At 43.5% G+C, this 21,224-nt stretch overlaps 2 protein-coding genes across 2 annotated transcripts; both read right to left on the reverse strand.

Annotated features, from left to right (window-relative positions):
• Positions 1-869: 869 nt before the first annotated feature.
• LOC140356617 (7-alpha-hydroxycholest-4-en-3-one 12-alpha-hydroxylase-like) lies at positions 870-2,471 on the reverse strand. Its single transcript, XM_072441715.1, has one exon. The coding sequence runs from the start codon at positions 2,431-2,433 to the stop codon at positions 898-900; it is 1,536 nt and encodes a 511-aa protein (XP_072297816.1). The 5' UTR covers positions 2,434-2,471; the 3' UTR covers positions 870-897.
• A 12,475-nt stretch (positions 2,472-14,946) lies between these two features.
• On the reverse strand, positions 14,947-17,493 carry LOC140356618 (7-alpha-hydroxycholest-4-en-3-one 12-alpha-hydroxylase-like). Its single transcript, XM_072441716.1, has 2 exons — positions 17,169-17,493; positions 14,947-16,231 (listed from the first exon to the last, which is right to left on the reverse strand). Exons 1-2 carry the CDS (start codon positions 17,486-17,488, stop codon positions 15,019-15,021), a joined length of 1,533 nt encoding a protein of 510 aa, XP_072297817.1. The 5' UTR covers positions 17,489-17,493; the 3' UTR covers positions 14,947-15,018.
• Between the last annotated feature and the right edge of the window lie 3,731 nt (positions 17,494-21,224).

Below are 21,224 nucleotides of genomic sequence, written 5' to 3' on the forward strand. Positions count from 1 at the left end.
GGAGGACGTACTCTAGTTACAAAGATATATGTTTTTAAACATTTTGAACTATGTCAAAATATATTTGTGGCCACACTTCCCATTTAGATTCGGAAGATAAAGCGAGGAGAGAAAAGCTTTATTGACATTTTCTGTGAACATGCGGCACAAATGAGGAATGTGCTGTGGTATTATGATGCAAATATGGAACAAACTGTATTAGGCAAAAATATAAGCAAGCATAGTAAAATAAAAGCATCAAATATACAATAAAACATAATCATGATGATTAGGTTTCAATTTGGTAAAAAAAAACAATTGAGGTTCAAGTGAAAAACACTGTGAAGTGGTTCAGATACAATCTGCTGAACTTTAGCTTTTATTTGTTGGTCAAAATTAAAAGGATGGTTAGCAGTATTGCTTAGTTTAGTGGATTCCACCTAAAAATAGACCTCAGTTTATAGCTACAGTTAACTTATGTTATTGTAGGTTAAAAAAAAGTAACATCTTAGACAAAAAAGATCAAATCAGTGCCAACTTGGTAGTAAAACATAATAGACATGTTTAAATGCACACCAAAACATGATTATCTGATTTCTTATATTGAAATGTTCTGCAAACTGTACATCTGAAATCAGATCAAATTCTTTATGTGACTAGTGACACTTGGATATTCACATATTAGTCTGTAAAATTCTAAAAACAATTTTGAGTTGGTTATTGCAAAAAAATAAAAATGAATGAATATTGCAAAAATGAAACTGGTCTCTTTTGAAGGGTTTGAATCTTACTTGCCTTGGACCAGTTGCAATGTAATTTACTCATTGATGTGTCTTACTTCAAGACTGACTGTAAACAATACAAAATAAATTTATGTTATTTTAATGAAAGTAGTACAGTCAAGCTAATTTAATGTATTTAGTTCCTGAGCCTGAAACGAAACTTGACTTCTCTGTCCGGTTGCATGGTTCCAAATCCCCACCGTCTGTAATCAATTTGTGGTATTTTCTCATCTGGATTTATCAGCTCAAAGTCGTAGTAGATCAGCATGAGGAAAATAAACTGCTTGAGCTCGTTAGTGGCAAAGAAGCGTCCAGGACACATGGACACTCCAGACCCCCAAGGCATGCTGTAGTACTTGACCTTCTTCCCTCCTTTGTAGAAATCTGTTTTCTTGGTACCGTCTGGAGTGAGGAACCGGTCGTACTTGAAGGTGTACGGATCAGGGTGGATCTCAGGGTCAACATGAACAGCAATGTAAGGAAAAAGAGCCATGCGGTCTCCTTTGCGGATACAAAACTGCCGACCATCAGCCATTTTCAGGGTCATATCTTGAAGGACCGATCTGGTGAGGAGCGGTGCTGCCACAAGACGAAGAGTTTCTTCAACAGCGCTGTCGAGAACTGGTGTTTTCATGAGCATTTCATAGGTTATGTCGACAAGAGGACCACCAGGTCGGACCTCCTGCCCCGACTCCTTCAGAACTTGATCTACTTCTTTTCTCAAAGCCTCCTTTGCTACTGGGTGCTTCATGAGGTACAGCAGAAGCCAGAATGATGAAGGTCCAGTGTTGCCTTGAGAGGCCCAGAGCAGTACAAACATGTATCTGTCTATCATTGACTCTGGCATACCTTCCTCTCTTTTCATGTTTTGCATGTCCCATATCCAGCCACTAACATTGTCTTTGCTTCTCATTTTCTTCGTGGACAAAGTATCCCAAAAGATACTCATCAGTCTGAAAGCCTCTCTCCTTCCGCTTGGGGGCAGGACGCCATAAGCTAAATTAGGAAAAAGCTGGTCGTATTTGCGGAATTCATGAAACAAAACTTCAGACTCAGCTCTGTCTTTAGCCTTGGCTTTCTCTTCGTCTCCTTCAGTCTCTGATGTTGAGTTGCCATACAGAGCCAGGTAACCAGCTCGGAACACAATGTTGTAGCAATAATTAAAAAGTCCATCTTCTGTCCAGGTGTTTTGGTTTGCAGCAGAGCCAAGATTGGACAGCAAGAGATTCTGCAAATTACTCATCATAGATTCTGTCATTATCTGCAGTCCGTGACCTTTAAGGTGCTTCTGACTAGACGCCTCAAGGATTGAGTGATCATTAAATAAAGACTCATAGCCAAAGACTCGTTGAACTAGCTGCTTTGCAAATGCATTAAAGTTCAGTTTTTCTCTGCTTTCTTTGACAAATGCTCCAATTGACAAAGGGTCTTGAAGAAATGTCACATAAAAACCTCCCAGCTGTATTGTGAAAACATCACCATGTTTTTGTCTCAATCTCTGTAGAAATTTGGCAGTGTCCCTCCTGAACTCCAGGACATGGCCCAGCCAAGGAATCCAACCTTTATCTAGAGGAGGCTCTCCTGGACGTCTTTGTCTAAAAACTCCCAGAATGTACAGTCCACCAAAAATACAGGCTAGAAAGCCTAGAAGTAAAGGCAGCAGCAGACCCATGACTGACAGCTTTGTCTCTTCTTGGTTGATGGGCCACATTATTTAAATCTATATATAAAGGCTCCTCCCCTCTGTGGCCCTCACTCCCCTGATAAAGAGATCCCAATCTCAGTGGGACTTCAATGGTAAATAAAGATACATGAATAAATAAAGCAACAACCCATAGCTCTGGAGCACTGACTTCCTGGAAGCTGGAAAATGTTATTGTCAAAGTATTTACATTTTTACACATTTTGAATTAAACGTTTGAATTAAATTGTACTTCAACCTTTACTCCAACTTGAGTTATGTATTTAACAGTGAGTAAAGGGTTTGGTTAATCCTCCTATTATAAGTCTATAAGAGTCAAAAGCTTTATGTCTTTTCATATATGTTCTTTTCTCTTCTATTATGGGACACATTTTGCCTCTATTTGTTTGCACTTATTCTACATGTGTCTGGCTCCATCTTCTGGTCAGTCCTACTAGGGTCCTATATTCTCATGTTTGAAAAAAGGATCTTTAGTGACTAGGTCCTTTTTCCTTGGTTTGTCGGCTGAGGCAGGCTGAATGATGCAGTACTGTACCTCAATTCTAGGATCTCAATGAGCTGTCCGTTATGGGCCAACAACGGACGTCACCTTTATTAAACACATGTTATTAAATGAATTGCGCTTTTAAAGCAAATATTTATAGTCGGCATCTAAGGGAACACACACTAACAGAAGGTTGGAAGATCTCTGTGGGGCAAACAATCCTTCATCAACTGTAAGGACGAATGCAGACTTTATAGTGTTTATCTTCTCAATCAATCAATCAATCAATCAATCAACCAACCACGATTTATTTGTAAAGCACAATTCTTACAGAACATAACTCAAAGTGCTTTACAGCCATAAACCAAATAAAAAACACAAAATAACTCAACATACAAAGACTAAAAGTATAAATAGTCACAGTGAAATGTATTTGAAAATAATAAAATGCAGATCAAATTCCCTTTAGCGCCCACGCCCACGTGGGCAATGACAGTGACACCTGGAGAGGGGTGATCGGGAAGAACGGCTTCCCCGATCTGAACCCGAGCGGTGTTCAGTTATTGGACTTCTGTGCTAGCCACGGATTGTCCATAACGAAAACCATGTTCAAGCACAAGGGTGTCCATCAGTGCACATGGCACCAGGACACCCTAGGCCGGAGGTCAATGATCGACTTTGTTGTCGTGTCATCAGACCTCCGGCCGCGTGTCTTGGACACTCGGGTGAAGAGAGGGGCAGAGTTGTCAACCGATCACCACCTGGTGGTGAGTTGGCTCCGCTGGCGGAGGAGGAAGCCGGACAGACTTAGCAGACCCAAGCGCATTGTGAGGGTCTGTTGGGAACGTCTAGTGGAGCCCTCTGTCAGTAGGGTATTCAACTCGCACCTCCGGGAGAGCTTCTCCCATGTCCCGGGGGAGGTTGGGGACATTGAGTCCAGTGGACCATGTTCTCCGCCTCCATTGTTGATGCGGCTGCTCGGAGCTGTGGTCGCAAGGTCTCCGGTGCCTGTCGTGGCCGCAACTCCCGAACCCGGTGGTGGACACCGGAAGTAAGGGATGCCGTCAGACTGAAGAAGGAGGCCTATCAGGCCACTCTGGCTTGTAGGTCTCTGGAGGTCATCGACGGGTGTCGGCAGGCCAAGCGAGCCGCGGCTCGTGCTGTCGCAGAGGCAAAAACCCGGGCCTGGGAGGAGTTCGGGGAGGCCATGGAGGAGGACTATCGGTCGGCACCAAAGAAATTCTGGCAAACCTTCCGGCGCCTCAGGAGGGGGAAGCAGTGTCTCACCAACACCGTTTACGGTGCGGGTGGAGGCCTGCTGACCTCGACTGGGGATGTCGTCGGACGGTGGAAGGAATACTTTGAGGATCTCCTTAATCCCTCAGTCACGTCTTCCGAAGAGGAAGTAGAGACCGGGGACTCGGAGGCTGGCTCATCCATCACCCAAGCTGAAGTCACTGAGGTTGTTCGCAAACTCCTCGGTGGCAGGGCTCCGGGGGTGGATGAGATCCGCCCTGAGTACCTAAAGTATCTGGATGTTGTAGGACTGTCTTGGTTGACACGTCTCTGCAACATCGCGTGGCGTTCGGGGACCGTGCCTCTGGACTGGCAGACCGGGGTGGTGGTCCCTCTGTTCAAGAAGGGGGACCGGAGGGTGTGTTCCAACTACAGAGGGATCACACTCCTCAGCCTCCCGGGTAAGGTCTATTCCAAGGTACTGGAGAGGAGAATCCGACCGATAGTCGAACCTCGGATTCAGGAGGAGCAGAGTGGTTTTCGTCCCGGTCGTGGAACACTGGACCAGCTCTATACCCTCCATCGGGTGCTCAAGGGCTCATGGGAGTTTGCCCAACCAGTCCACATGTGCTTTGTGGATCTGGAGAAGGCTTTTGACCATGTCCCTCGGGGTGTCCTTTGGAGGGGTGCTCCGGGGGTACGGGGTCCGGGGCCCTTTGCTCAGGGCTGTCCAGTCCCTGTATGACCGGAGCAGGAGCTGTGTTCGCATTGCCGGCAGTAAGTCAGACCTGTTCCCAGTGCATGTTGGACTCCGCCAGGGCTGCCCTTTGTCACCGGTTCTGTTCATAGTTTTTATGGACAGAATTTCTAGGCGCAGTCAGGGGTCGGAGGGTGTCCGGTTTGGGGACCACAGGATTCCATCTCTGCTGTTTGCAGACGATGTTGTCCTGATGGCTCCATCAAACCCGGACCTGCAACATGCACTGGGACGGTTTGCAGCCGAGTGTGAAGCGGCTGGGATGAGAATCAGCACCTCCAAATCCGAGGCCATGGTTCTCGACCGGAAAAAGGTGGCTTGCCCTCTTCAGGTGGGTGGGGTGTCCTTGCCCCAAGTGGAGGAGTTCAAGTATCTCGGGGTCTTGTTCACGAGTGAGGGAAGGATGGAGCGTGAGATCGACAGGCGGATCGGTGCAGCGGCTGCAGTGATGAAGTCGCTGCATCGGACTGTTGTGGTAAAGGGGGAGCTGAGCTGAAAGGCAAAGCTCTCTATTTACCGGTCGGTCTACGTTCCTACCCTCACCTATGGTCATGAGCTTTGGGTAGTGACCGAAAGAACAAGATCGCGGATACAAGCGGTCGAAATGAGTTTCCTCCGCCTGTGTGGCTGGGCGCTCCCTTAGAGATAGGGTGAAGAGCTCGGCCACACGGGGGGAGCTCGGAGTAGAGCCGCTGCTCCTCCACGTCGAGAGGAGCCAGCTGAGGTGGCTCGGGCATCTGTTTCGGATGCCTCCTGGGCGCCTCCCTCGGGAGGTGTTTCAGGCATGTCCCACCGGGAAGAGGCCCCGGGGAAGACCCAGGACACGCTGGTGAGACTATGTCTCTCGGCTGGCCTGGGAACGCCTCGGGATCCCCCCGGAGGAGTTAGAGGAAGTGTCTGGGGAGGAGGAAGTCCCTGCTCAGACTGCTGCCCCCGCGACCCGGCCCCGGATAAAGCGGCAGAAGATGGATGGATGGATGGATGGAAATTCCCTTTAGCCTGAACTTGAACATTGTCAGAGTAGACCACACAACCTCAGGAAGACTGTTCTGGATTTTAGCTGCATAATGTTGAAACACTGATTCATTCCCCATTTCTAGTCCTGGCTCTGGGCCCCAGCAGGAGGCCGGTCCTAAGGTCCTCAGAGTCTCATGTCAGAGATGTACTTTGGTGCTTGGCCTTGGAAAGACTTGTACACAAGGCAGTCTCCATGTCTTAGTGTCTGCATTTGGTACAAAAAAGTGCTTCAATGGCGCAGTTTGTAAAAATATCCAAGAATGCAGCTTGCGCCTAAATGGTACCTCGATACTAACACCACCTGCTGTATTTGAACAGAACAACACTTTGTAATCAACCTCCTTTAAGACTCAGTTGTGACTCAACTTGAATAAGTTTACAAAAAATGCACATCATTTGCCAGGAAACATCTTAAAAGAGAGAAAAGGTACAGTTTCCTATGGAATAAACAGAGTTTTCACCCAAGCCAGAGCCTGCCCCTGCTATGACACTTTGCTGAATGGATCACATTGCATTCTATTTATAGAGTTTTAGGATGGCCCTAGTGCATACTATTGCCATGTCCTTGGGCAAGACACTTCACCCACCTGACCTGGTATGGATTTGGTGAGTGATTGGTGGTTATGGCAGCCTGTTCTTCATAACCCCAGGACTGTTGTGGCTTACCAGCACTGGGTCTAGAGTGAATGAACAATGTTAAGTAATGTGCTTTGGTGTCTTCAAAGTCCTTTTATAAATCCAATACACTGTTATTATCTATCTATTTATTTGAAAGAAGATCCCCAAATGCAAACCTTACCATTAGTTGTTTATTTATTAGGGAGTTTTTGCTTCATGATGATAGGTCCAGAATAATAGAGCTTCAGCTCAGTTTCAAACTATGGTTATTCTAAAATATCTTGATATCACTTTCATATTATAGTTTCAGGTAGGGAGGGCAGGGGGCCAGCCATTCTCTAAAATGTAAATTATGTACACGCAGTCTGGGACCGCACCATAAAATGCATTAAAAATATAATTTTGGGATGTTTCAATCACAGCCACTAAAATGTGCATCTCCTCAATTTATAAAATATATAACTTATTTTATACCTATTTACAGAGTTGAGTGCAGTGTTTGTCCAAATCCATGCTTTTCTCAGTTTTTAGTGTTATTTTTTTCCTCGTTGCTCAACATGTTTGGACATGAATTGACAATTTTCCCCCTCGATTGGTTATTCGCCTGTCGATTATGCCCATCAGAAATTGTCGGGACTGTATTCTGTTCTTGACTTCCCATTATGTAGGAGAAACACGTTGAACATGTAAAAGTACGTACAATCAGTTGGACTCCAAAAACACATTACCCTTTGTGGCTAGGTGTTTTTATTTTTATATAGTTAATTAGGCCCGAGCGCCACAAGCTGGCAAGAGGCCTATTAGTTCCGTAAGGCCGTGCGAAGCACGGCTGCGAAAGTGCCCACTTCCAAACACTCACTAACGCACTCCTCCACTCATGCACACCACGTGCATACTAATTAGTAGTAGGAAAATGGAACATTAACGTTGTAAACGGGCGAAGCCCGTGCAAAAGTGCGTACTAAACGACTGCTTTACATGGGAAGCACTTGTTTGCGCTAAGTAGCTCACGAATACGTTCCCCATCTCTTGCATGTTCCGTGCATATAAGCATGTAATGCAAAAATGTAACATTATTACTGTATAGAGGGCCAAAAACACAAAGTAGGCGGAGCCCACTCAAAATTAACAAAAGTACCCGTCAGTGACCAGGGACCCACACCATGAGGTAGGAAAGCGCGTGCGCTTTCCGAAAATGTATAGTTTATGATATTTGAAAAATGGGAAACATTGTTTTCGCATCAGAATATTATTCTTTCTTTCTTCTTTCTTCTCGGGACCAACCCCCTTTTTTTCACCCAGTGAACATTGACAAAAAGTCACAAAAATTTGCACACCTCTAAAAAACCTACCTCTCTACATTCGGCTAGCTTTCTTTTCCAAAATTAAAAAAATTGGCGCGTCAGCGCCCCCAAATGTACCAAAAATGCATTGAGAGATAGGAAATGACCCCAAAAAAATCTGATCGTAGAATCATGAAATTTGGCGCAGAGGTAGATGGTGACAAGAGAAGTAAAAAATATTATTATGGCAACGCCGTCCACCCAACCAAATTTTGGCCATATTGGTTCAAAAATGGCTAAGCATGACTCGGGAATTTTTCCAAACGTCGTACTTTTATGAACTCCTCCCAGGGCGTTGGCCCTAAAAAGCTGAAATTGGGTGAAAATGGTGCTGAGGAGTGGGACATCAAAAGTTATCCAAATTACTTTGATACCTGCCACGGTTTGCTTCCGTTTGCTCAGATAAAGCCTGAATTGCGTCAAATTTGAATCGGTTGTTAAACTCTTTGCCCTAAACCTACTTGAAGTGAAATAAATTAATATGGCATGACAGCGCCCCCTACAGATTTTATATGGAGGTTAAATGTTTAGTTTTGCGAAATTTGACACAAAATTAAATTTTGGCATCCCAATCAAAAAAGTCAATGAGACCCATGTCATAATTGATACGGTGCGATGACAGAACCCTCCAATGTTATTCCAATGGGGAAATCGCCAGAACATGTTTACACTTTATACTTTCACCAACTCCTCCCAGGGCGTAAGCCCTATTAACCTGAAATTTGGCGAAACTCATCTTCAGGACCATCAAAAGTTATCCACATTGTTATTCACGGTCTCTGTGCGGCGAAGCCGCACATTTTGCCAAGAATTCAAAATAAAATTACTTTTTGAATGGTAAAACAAAGGGGAGAAGATGTAACAGCGTCACAGATTCGGCAGTAGGTGTAATAAAAGGACAATTGGAAAAATCTTCTCACCGACTTCATTACAATGGAATATACAGTACATCTCCCCCCTATAATCACTCATCTGAAACCGACCTCCCCCACCCAACGCTCTCTGAACTTTGTACAACTCTGATTCCCTCCTCTTCTTCCTCCATCTTCCTCTATTCACACCTTTCAATCATCTATCAGCTTTATGTATTTGTCTGTGAGCCAACTCGTACACCACCACTTTATTTATTAACACATACATGTAGTTTTGTTGTTATTATCATCATTATCATTGTCGCTGTTATTAGTACTATAGTACATTAATATCACCTTTTGCTTTATCATTGCTATCACTATCATTGTCACAACTGTTGTCCTGAAAATACTAACCCCCCCATAATTTCTTATGTTTTTAAAGCACCACAGTGTAGTAGGGGAAATGTACACCGAAACACACAGGACCAACGAGAGGTGGTTTCCTGAGGATGGGGGCCGAGGTGATTCGTGTCTTCAGGGCCTGAAAAGAGTCATTGGTGGCCATGGACCAGAGAAAGGGTACCTTGGAGGAGGTAAGAGCTGCGAGGGGGGCCGCCACTCAACTGTAGCCCCTGATGAACCATCTGGTAGAAGTTGGCGAAGCCCAGGAAACATTGAAGCTGCTTGCGGGAATCAGGGGCGGGCAAAGTGAAACCTTGGCCGAGTCCATCCCCGCGGTCCCTCTCCCTACAACGTACCCCAGGAAGGAGACTGACGAGGCGTGGAATTCACACTTCTCGGCCTTGATGAACAGGGAGTTCTCCAGGAGACGTTAGAGGACCTTCTGGACGTGGTGCACATGTTCCTCTCTAGAGCAGGAGAAGATCAAAATATTGTTGAGGTACACGAAGACGAACCTGTTAGGCACTTCGTTAACCAGGGCCTGGAAGACAGCAGGAGCCTTGGTGAGGCCGAAAGCCCAGGTACACATAGTGACCGGTGGGGGTATTGAACGCCATCTTCCACTCGTCCCCCTCACGGATCCGGAACAGGTGATAGGCATTGCGCTGGTCAAGCTCGGTGAATATGGTGGCACCCACTAGGAGCTTGAAAGCTGGAAATGAGAGGCAGGGGTACCGGTTCTTGATGGTGATGTAATTTAATCTACGATAATCGATGCAGGGGCGAATAAGAAACCGGCTCCGAGTTTGAGGACGAGGCGACGAGGAGGGGCAGATGATGCCTGCCGCCAGACTTTCGTTGATATACGTCTCCATCGCCCCCCTCTCAGGAACGGACAGGGAATACAGGCGTCTGGGTGGTGTGGTGCCGGGCTGGAGGTTGATGACGCAGTCATAGGGCCGATATGGGGGAAGGGAGGTTGCCTTGGCTTTACTGAAGATCTCCCTAAAGTCCAGACACTCAGCCGGGACTCCCAGCATATTGGTTGAAGAACTGGTCCCAGCAGAAGGTTGTGGTGCAGTGGCTTGCTTGAAACAGTGTGGCTCATACAGGTTAAGAATGCACCAGGAGAGATGATCCAGGGTTACAGCTTTATTAAATATTTCACTCAATAATGGTTGTTCTTGGTATTTACAATATTATTTATTTAGCATGTTTATATGTGTGTGTAGTTCTGCAATACAAACAAAGAATAATTAATTATAAGAAGTTATTAGAAGATCAAAACATTTCAACTCTCATCCAAGAGTCATTCTCAATCTGGGAACTCAGATATTTATAAGTAAGATAGTCAGATAGATAGTCAGATATTTATCAGTAAGCCTTGCCCACCGGGCGGGACCTCCTGATAAGGGAGTATTGGTTTCACTTGAAACTACCATCTTTATTTGCTAACAGCCTTGTAATCTGCTATCTACATTCTATTCTAACCTGACTTCAACTTCGAACCCTCCTCACTGAGTGCCTGAATAGCATCAGAATGCCCTGGGCGTCTACTGAATGTCAGTTTACAATAGGCACTAGAGCAAAACAAACATTAGTGGCTTTAGAGAAAAATTATTGAAGCAGAAAATGCAGAAACTACCCAGAAACAGCCCATTCTGGTATGGAAGGGGGAGTAGCAGAGAAATAAGTGGAAGAGAGGGATGCTTTCATACTGAGTGGAGTGATACCTGCTTGCCAATTTGATTAAAAATTATCCACATCATCACAATAATAATTAAAAAGGGTGATTTAATTTAAAACCTTGCAGTGTTGCTGTGTGTGTTAAACCAAGTTGAAATCATACATACCTGAAAAAGTATTGTAATTGATGAAGCATATCCAAAAGCCTCACAAATGTATGAAGCATTATAATAACATAATAGTGTAAGGGATCATCTCAAAATGGGTTGAAGCAAACAGCGTTTGTTGTAAAGTCTGACAGCAGCAGGAAGTAAAGACCTGCGAAATGTCTCTTTCACACAGCGAGGGTGGATCAGTCTCTCACTGAAGCTGCTCTCCACAGCGGACAGAGTGTCCTGCAGGGGGCGACACTCATGGTCCAGCATAGATGTGAGTTTAGCCAGGACCCTTCTGTCCCCCACCTCCTGCACCGAGTCCAGAGCGCAGCCCAGGACGGAGCTGGACTTCTTGATGACTCTGTCCAGCCTCTTCCTCTCCCTCTCTGTGATGCTGCTGCTCCAGCAGGCCACACCTACAGGAGGGCCGATGCCACCACAGAGTCGTAGAAGGTCTTCAGGAGTGGCCCTGTCACTCCAAAAGACCTGAGTCTCCTCAGGAGGTAGAGCCGACTCTGGCTCTTCCTGTACAGTGCGTCTGTGTTATGAGTCCAGTCCAGTTTGTGGTTCAGATGAACACCCAGGTACTTGTATGAGTCCACTCTCTCAATGTCCCGTCCCTGGATGGTCACTGGTGAGGGGGCAGTGGGGTGGCGTCTGTGGAATTCCACCACCATCTCCTTGGTCTTCCCCGTGTTGATGAGGAGGTGATTCCACTGACACCAGTCCACAAAGTTCATGCTAAAATCAAAGGCCTATATGGTTATTATTTATTTATTTTTACATTTATTTTACTTTTATGTTTATTGTCTATCTAACAAAGAAAATTCAATGTAGAGAAGGCAAGTCTTGATATATATTTTACAGTACCGTACGGTGCCACTTGGGGCCGCCACAAGGGAGTAGTTATAGACATGGACAGCACAGGCACAGTGCAGGTGTAGCAGGGTGAACTCATGGTCACAATACAAACTGTAGCAGAGAAGCAGGGTCATTGAGTTCATCTCGTGGGTGGTGAGGTCAGTCAACAGAGGTGAAAGTTAACAGGGGGAAAACCAGAATAACAATAAAGCTACCCGTGGGGAGACCGAGCACATTTCATTCACAAGGCAATTCAAAGTGCTTCACACAACAGGAAAAATGCATTAAAATCACAAAGAAATTAGTGAAACAGAAATACATTAAAATTAACTAATTAATTTATTAATTAATTAATTAAAAATAAAAATAACACCTAGCCACAAAGGGTAACGTATTTTCGGAGTCCAACTCCCTCCACATTCCCATATCTACGGAGATAAGATAAGGTTATCTTACGAGGAGAGTGTCGGGGCCCAATATTCATGAACCAAGGGGGGATATAATGGCGTGTAACGGTCGGAGCAGCATCTTTTTCTGCAGAAACTGTCCGGGTCTTTTGGTGTTCTGACATCTTGTGTGGCTCATCGATAAAGACTATTTTGCATTGAAATTTCTCAAGTCTGGAGTTTGGTTCAACATAATGTAAAAAACAAATGATGCATGTTAAATTTCAGCTTATTTGATGTACACTATTTAAAACAAAAACTTCACGCACACTCACTGTTAAGCTAACCAGAAGTAACGGCGCAGAGCTGTAAACAGAGCTCAGTATAAGTAGATAAATGCTTTAATTTTATGGTTAAAGCAATAGGCCGATGATAATAACTTGGAATGAGTTTCAAAATGTGAAATAGGAGAATTATAAGGAATCTTCTACTGCTCATATGTAATGCTAAATTATGATTTTCTTTAACTGTATTTTTGTTTAAACTTGATCCAATTACCAACAGATTAAGTGGCAGTACGTTTTGTACAGTTGAAAGAGGTTTTCTGGAGTATTTTTAATTTGGTTGAAGATGAAGCGTGCATCGTACTCCACCTCCAGACCTGTTGTACAATTTGTGCACTCTATGCATAGTAGATTGTCATTTGTTCCTGTAGAATCAACTTTTTCTTCCTTGTTTATTATTAACTTTCACAAAATGCATACAAAATATTCATCAGGTTGTTTTAAGTTGCATATTGCATTGATGGTGTGAAAACTTCAGATCCAACAGTGTAGTGCAAAGGTCATTCTAAAATCACCATTGAGCGCAGTGGTTGCTTAACACATTTAGGCTACAGGGGTGCACACATTACATGGCATTTATACACTTTTAACACTAGAGGGAGCATCTTCATGCCCTTTCATGTCTTGTAAGGGACACCAAATATTTTAGCCATGTATCGACTGGCCATGGCCCCCTAGACTGGTTCCCTTGAGAGCGCTTTAGAGACCATTGGAGGGATCTGCTGCGTGAGCAGCGGATATCACTCAAACATAGTGTAGCAGTGTGCCCATCACGCCGGCAGATGGCGCACATCTGCGCTATAAAAACTCCGTAGCTCTTGCTTCCCATGTCCGCCACTTACGCATTCCGGTGGGTCGCGAGGGTTTGCCTCAGAATGGCCAGGTAAACCTCTCTCTCCATGTCCCGCTAAATCTGTGTGTACTTTTTAAGACAAGCGATTTATGTATTTTAGTGCCGTTGGATGCTGGACGCTGCACGCCACATGTCGCCACCCTCCATGGCGCCCCATTCAAAGTGTGGTCCGGCTGGCGGTACCGGGGTCCTCCGTGTAGCCGGCTGCGAGGTCGTCATGTCCCCAGCTGGGGCCCTCTGTGTAGCTGGTACCGGGCGGGTCGGGCAGGAATGTAATGGCTCGTCGTGGGGGGCCTAACGTGGTGTGTCTGGGACTATGAATATCCAACGGCACTGGCCCTTTTTGTTTTTCCTTTACTGACCTTTTACTCGCCCTTATACCTTTTTTTTATTTACAAGTATTTTAATCGCCCTGTTGGTCATCGTTTTCTGTGTTCTGTTTTCCGTTTACTATTCTGTCTGATTACTTTTACAATTTGCACACTTATACAATATTGTTAAACTGCTAACTAAATAAACGATGTAACTTATTCAGCACTGCCTCATCAATGACCTTACCTGTGCACCTTTTAATCTTTTCTACATGGTCCTGGGCCCATTAATGCCCAGGTGGCGTTGTTGGTTAATTTAACTTTTATCACTGTAGTACCACCCGATTGCCACAATAGCAAATGTGTTCTTAATTGAATACAATCTAATTTTTACGTGATTTATAGTTTTTAATCATGAGGCCCATCTCAACAATTCACAAAAAGGTGTTCAGTAATTCCAAGTTTGTGGCTCATAGAGCGGGGAAGACTGGGGTATGTTGAGCCACTAGGTAAAGTTTGCCAATCATTCATCTCAAAAACTGTTCAATTATTGGAATGACATCATAAACTGAAAGCATACATCTTTAAATTAAGTTTAAGTTAAAGTTTAAGTAAATTGGGGGGGGATGTGTTTCATCACTCATAGAAAAAATCTGACAAGTTCACAAAAACGAGTAGAGCAAAAAAGCAATTTGATTACTAGGAACTGAACTATGACTCTCAGAACAGGAGGCAGCTGTTGTTTTGCTAAACATGTTAGCTCAACGTATAGACTTGCAGTCTGCATTGTCTGCATTCTTTTATCCTATCATGTTGTACCGGGACTTAAGGAAAGAACACATTCAACACAGCTTTAAAAACAATTTCAATTTTAATGCCTTTGTCACAGTTCCACTGTATTGTAATGAAATAATGACATTCAATGAACATTTCTTAAATTATACTTTATTAGCAATGATACATGAACAATTAGCCTAAATCATATTTTTGATACATTTTCACACGGTATTGAATTTATTACAGTGTTGTCAGCTGTAAAACATGTAATCTAATGTCTCAAATCAACACTTGCTATCACAGTACATATTTTGTAACATGAAACAAATAACAATTCATGAACAAATGATGTTGGCTATATTGGCTAAATGGTTATGAACAAAATGTCAAATATTTACTTTGTATGAGGGATCAGATCTATTTTACTTATTATAATGTGAATTGCAAAAGGATTGTGACAGGTTGTTGTATTTAGTTCCTAAGCCTGTAACGGAACTTGACTTCTCTGTCCGGGTGCATGGTTCCAAATCCCCACCGTCCGGGGTCAACTTGTGGTATCGTCTCATCTGGATTTATCAGCTCAAAGTCGTAGTAGATCAGCATGAGGAAAATAAACTGCTTGAGCTCGTTAGTGGCAAAGAAGCGTCCAGGACACATGGACACTCCAGACCCCCAAGGCATGCTGTAGTACTTGACCTTCTTCCCTCCTTTGTAGAAATCTGTTTTCTTGGTACCGTCTGGAGTGAGGAACCGGTCGTACTTGAAGGTGTACGGATCAGGGTGGATCTCAGGGTCAACATGAACAGCAATGTAAGGAAAAAGAGCCATGCGGTCTCCTTTGCGGATACAAAACTGCCGACCATCAGCCATTTTCAGGGTCATATCTTGAAGGACCGATCTGGTGAGGAGCGGTGCTGCCACAAGACGAAGAGTTTCTTCAACAGCGCTGTCGAGAACTGGTGTTTTCATGAGCATTTCATAGGTTATGTCGACAAGAGGACCACTAGGTCGGACCTCCTGCCCCGACTCCTTCAGAACTTGATCTACTTCTTTTCTCAAAGCCTCCTTTGCTACTGGGTGCTTCATGAGGTACAGCAGAAGCCAGAATGATGAAGGTCCAGTGTTGCCTTGAGAGGCCCAGAGCAGTACAAACATGTATCTGTCTATCATTGACTCTGGCATACCTTCCTCTCTTTTCATGTTTTGCATGTCCCATATCCAGCCACTAACATTGTCTTTGCTTCTCATTTTCTTCGTGGACAAAGTATCCCAAAAGATACTCATCAGTCTGAAAGCCTCTCTCCTTCCGCTTGGGGGCAGGACGCCATAAGCTAAATTAGGAAAAAGCTGGTCGTATTTGCGGAATTCATGAAACAAAACTTCAGACTCAGCTCTGTCTTTAGCCTTGGCTTTCTCTTCGTCTCCTTCAGTCTCTGATGTTGAGTTGCCATACAGAGCCAGGTAACCAGCTCGGAACACAATGTTGTAGCAATAATTAAAAAGTCCATCTTCTGTCCAGGTGTTTTGGTTTGCAGCAGAGCCAAGATTGGACAGCATGAGATTCTGCAAATTACTCATCATAGATTCTGTCATTATCTGCAGTCCGTGACCTTTAAGGTGCTTCTGACTAGACGCCTCAAGGACTGAGTGATCATTAAATAAAGACTCATAGCCAAAGACTCGTTGAACTTTTACGTCATAAGGCGCTGGTACAGCTGGCAGCCCGGTGTAAACGCTCTCTCTTCTTTCTCACACTTATTGTGCTTTATCTCCTATATTTTGTAAATATAGTTCGTATATTTTTTCTATTTTACTGTACGATAGGGACACGCGCTGGAATAGTTTTTTAATTCAACTGTTTTTGACTTTTTTCGGCTGGATTTGAGCGTTTTTCGTTGCGTTCGTTGTGTTGTTGTGACGTGAGCTAGCTCCGAGCGAGCCCACCAGCCCCCCCGCGCCCTCCGGCCGCGCTAAAGTACGGCGTGTCGTCGGTACACGTTTATATACACGTTTATATGAAAGAGGAACTTCACGAACGATCGGGACACGAACTGGAATCGCTTTAAATTAACTTGTTTTGACTTTATTCGGCTGGATTGAGTGTTTTCGTCGTGTCGTTGCGATGTGTCTTGGCTCTGAGTCCCCCGGCTCCGGCCCCGCCCCCCGGCTCCGGCCCCGCCCCCCGGCCGGCGCCGTACCGCGTTTCCACAAAGGAGGAACTCATGAAACTGCGGAGAACAGTCGTCTTACCCGGAGATCGTCACGTTATCCCGTCGCAATACTGACCTAACCTAATACTGATGTGCAATTCTGTCATATGTGCAATTGCTGTTGGAATTCATGTGCAATTCATGTGCAATTACTGTGAAATTCATGTGCAATTCATGTGCTGTCGTGACACATATTCATGTGCAATTACTGTCGGGATCACATGACATGGTATTTGTGTGTTTATTTGTCTATGGGAGTTTTTGTTTATTTATAGGAGATCTTCTACTGAAAGTGTTTTTCAGACTTCATATAAGTGATCTGTTCTTCTGTATCTACCTCTGTATCTACCTGCGTTGCACCAATGGAATTTCCCCATGTGGGACAATAAAGGAATATCTTATCTTATCTTAACTAGCTGCTTTGCAAATGCCTTAAAGTTCAGTTTTTCTCTGCTTTCTTTGACAAATTCTCCAATTGACAAAGGGTCTTGAAGAAATGTCACATAAAAACCTCCCAGCTGTATTGTGAAAACATCACCATGTTTTTGTCTCAATCTCTGTAGAAATTTGGCAGTGTCCCTCCTGAACTCCAGGACATGGCCCAGCCAAGGAATCCAACCTTTATCTAGAGGAGGCTCTCCTGGACGTCTTTGTCTAAAAACTCCCAGAATGTACAGTCCACCAAAAATACAGGCTAGAAAGCCTAGAAGTAAAGGCAGCAGCAGACCCATGACTGACAGCTTGTTGGATCAAACATTGTCTTTATAACAACCCTTAGCTCCTCCTGTTTATTGACAAATTGGTGATATATTAGTTAGAGTGAGACCATGTCTCAACTCAGTACTTTTCCTGTGTGTGTGTGTGTGTGTGTGTGTGTGTGTGTGTGTGTGTGTGTGTGTGTGTGAGTGTGTGAGTGTGTGTGTGTCATTTTTTATTAGAGCATAAATCAACAAAATCAAAACAAGAGCACAACAACAACAACAGAAAGAAGAGAAAATAAAACCCACCAGGACCAGGTAGAACACAAGGAGAATAAAGGAGTAATTAAGGGAGTAAAATCGTCTACTGCTTCTACTACATCGTACTCCACCTCCAGACCTAGATTGTCATTTGTTCCTGTTGAATCAACAGGAACAAATGTGTATTATTAACTTCCACAAAACATTTTATAATAAACATCTTAAAACAACATCAAGTTGAGTCCACCAAAAATACAGGCTAGAAAACAAAAGTAGAAAAGTAAAGGCAGCAGCAGACCCAGACTGACAGCTTTGTCTCTTATTTGTTGATGGGGCCACATTATTTTATAAAGGCTCCTCCCCTCTGTGGACTGGCTGGAAAATGTTACTGTATTTAAGCTAATACTTATTATTGCTTATATTAATACTATTTTATTTTGCTGCTATGTTGTTGTTGTTTTCAGAATATGGTTTGTCACTTCAACCCAAGAGTCAGAAGTGGTAGGAGTAACTGAATGCAGGTGCGGATAGTAATCAGTTACGTTTTGAATTAAACCTTTTAATTAAAAATTGTACTTCAGCTTTTACTCCAACTTGAGTTATGTATTTAACAGTGAGTAAAGGGTTTGGTTAATCCTCCTATTATAAGTCTATAAGAGTCAAAAGCTTTATGTCTTTTCATATATGTTCTTTTCTCTTCTATTATGGGACACATTTTGCCTCTATTTGTTTGCACTTATTCTACATGTGTCTGGCTCCATCTTCTGGTCAGTCCTACTAGGGTCCTATATTCTCATGTTTGAAAAAAGGATCTTTAGTGACTAGGTCCTTTTTCCTTGGTTTGTCGGCTGAGGCAGGCTGAATGATGCAGTACTGTACCTCAATTCTAGGATCTCAATGAGCTGTCCGTTATGGGCCAACAACGGACGTCACCTTTATTAAACACATGTTATTAAATGAATTGCGCTTTTAAAGCAAATATTTATAGTCGGCATCTAAGGGAACACACACTAACAGAAGGTTGGAAGATCTCTGTGGGGCAAACAATCCTGCATCAACTGTAAGGACGAATGCAGACTTTATAGTGTTTATCTTCTCAACCAACAAACCAACCACGATTTATTTGTAGAGCACAATTCTTACAGAACATAACTCAAAGTGCTTTACAGCCATAAACCAAATAAAAAACACAAAATAACTCAACATACAAAGACTAAAAGTATAAATAGTCACTTTTATTTAAAATAATAAAATGCAGATAAATTCCCTTTAGCCTGAACTTAAACATTGTCAGAGTCAGGTCTCGAAATAGATGGGGGCCCGGGGCCCCTCAAATCGCCGGCGGGCACCGGGTTCAAATTTGGAGGGGGCCCCCCGTGCCCCTTATCGAAATTCCTCAAAAAAATCAAGATTTAACTAGTAATTTGGCCATTTTTGGGGCATTTTCATCGTTTACATTTCATTTTGACAGACATGCCATTTCGTAGTTGTATTCTCGCATCTCATTTGCCGAGCGGTTGCCGTGACCTAATTTCGATGAAACCGGGCATCTGATTGGCCGCTGCGTTCGGGTGTACTCGCAAATGCCTAGTCAAATATGGCGCCAAAAGTGAAATCTAGTTTGGCGGGCGGCAATCTACTCAGTCTTACGCAAACTATTCAGTCTTATTAAAGTTTTTTGCAACAAAAGCTGTTGTTTTACACATTAGGGACAATATCAATGTGGAAGTATCTGGACAGGGGAAAACCCCCACCACCAAATAAACAAAAAGTGACTGATGTGTGTCTCTGTGTCTGTACTCAGGTTATTTTGTAGACTGTGATTTTACATATTCCTGCTACAGAAGATATAAGATCTCCTTGTGTCAAATGTTGTATACAGTATTTATTTTGTATCTTAGAAACCTTATTATATGAAATTAAACAGTATTGAAAGATCATGATCTCTGGTTTAAAGGAATTCAGTATTTGTGCTCTTCCTTCATATCAAATAAAAGATACAAGTACTTTATATTGTTTTACATGCTAATAAAGAGGTTTAAAACAACACATTTATCTTGTTCTTATGTCGCTGCGATGCCGCGCGCGCTTGTGGGCCCCTGACTTTGAAAATCTATTTCTCGGCCTGTCAGAGTAGACCACACAACCTCAGGAAGACTGTTCTGGATTTTAGCTGCATAATGTTGAAACACTGATTCATTCCCCATTTCTAGTCCTGGCTCTGGGCCCCAGCAGGAGGCCGGTCCGAAGGTCCTCAGAGTCTCATGTCAGAGATGTACTTTGGTGCTTGGCCTTGGAAAGACTTGTACACAAGGCAGTCTCCATGTCTTAGTGTCTGCATTTGGTACAAAAAAGTGCTTCAATGGCGCAGTTTGTAAAAATATCCAAGAATGCAGCTGCAGCCTAAATGGTACCTCGATACTAACACCACCTGCTGTATTTGAACAGAACAACACTTTGTAACCAACCTCCTTTAAGACTCAGTTGTGACTCAACTTGAATAAGTTTACAAAAAATGCACATCATTTGCCAGGAAACATCTTAAAAGAGAGAAAAAGTACAGTTTCTTATTTGATAAACAGAGTTTTCACCCAAACCAGACCTTGCCCCTGCTATGACTGAATGTATCAGATTGCATTCTATTTATAGAGTTTTACGATGGCCCTATCAAATTAAAACCATCAACAAAGTTTTATTCTGAGTGATTTAGTTTTTTCAATTGTTTCCTTGCTGTAATTTTGTTCTGAACAAGGCACATGAACATAATTTGGACCGACAGCTGTAAATTAAATAAAAATTAAAAATAAGACTATGTGAAATAATATCAAAGAAAAATGTCACCCAAACATTTCTATCATCTTTGCAAAATGGAGAAGGTGTCCGTACATGGGCCATACCAAATTTCGAATTCTAGTGGGTGTCCGTAACAGATCTGTTAAGTGGCTGTTCAAATAATAAAATACTGGTTACATTGTTATAAAGCTAAACAAAATCTGATGTTGCCTTTATATCTCACTGTCTGACCCTCCTCTCTGTTTCAGAATCAGAATCAGAAAAAGTTTATTTCCATTGTCAATTAACAGAATTCACCCTGGAGAGACAAAGAGACCACGAGAATGGACTGTTGAGCAAGCTTTATTCGAGAGTTATTTGGCGCTCAGACCCCGGCGGAAGACGTTGCAATCATGGGCACTCCATGATCTATTTGTATTAGATGTCTCCCCTCGGAGCCTGGAGACTGGTGGTGGTAGATGTTAAGAGGAGGTAGAGGATGAGGGGAATGTAGAGGAGGAGCTGGGGAGGTGGTGGGTCGCAGTACGGTTTGAGCGGCCGAGCCATCTGCCTGAGGGCTTAAATGCGACCGCCTGGTGCTGATTGGGAGCAGGGGAGGAGTCACTGGGAGCGTTGATTGGGGATGAGGAGCAGGTGCGAGGGCCATGGTGCAGACGCCCCCTGACCTTTCACCCTACTTCTTTGGCCAGGAAAAACTGCATAACCTCTTTGGGAT

The sequence above is a fragment of the Eucyclogobius newberryi genome, unplaced genomic scaffold (genome assembly GCF_026437365.1).
Source record: "Eucyclogobius newberryi isolate DKJ021-1_F unplaced genomic scaffold, fEucNew1.0.hap1 SCAF_12, whole genome shotgun sequence".
Classification (NCBI taxonomy): Eukaryota; Metazoa; Chordata; class Actinopteri; order Gobiiformes; family Gobiidae; genus Eucyclogobius; species Eucyclogobius newberryi.

Excerpts from the sequence above, each read along its gene's own strand:
- LOC140356617 (XM_072441715.1), bottom strand. The coding sequence starts at position 2,433 with ATGGGTCTGCTGCTGCCTTTACTTCTAGGCTTTCTAGCCTGTATTTTT.
- LOC140356618 (XM_072441716.1), bottom strand. The coding sequence starts at position 17,488 with ATGGGTCTGCTGCTGCCTTTACTTCTAGGCTTTCTAGCCTGTATTTTT. Across the intron at positions 16,232-17,168 it reads GCATTTGCAAAGCAGCTAGT|ACGAGTCTTTGGCTATGAGT; the intron begins TAAGATAAGATA and ends CGTAAAAGTTCA.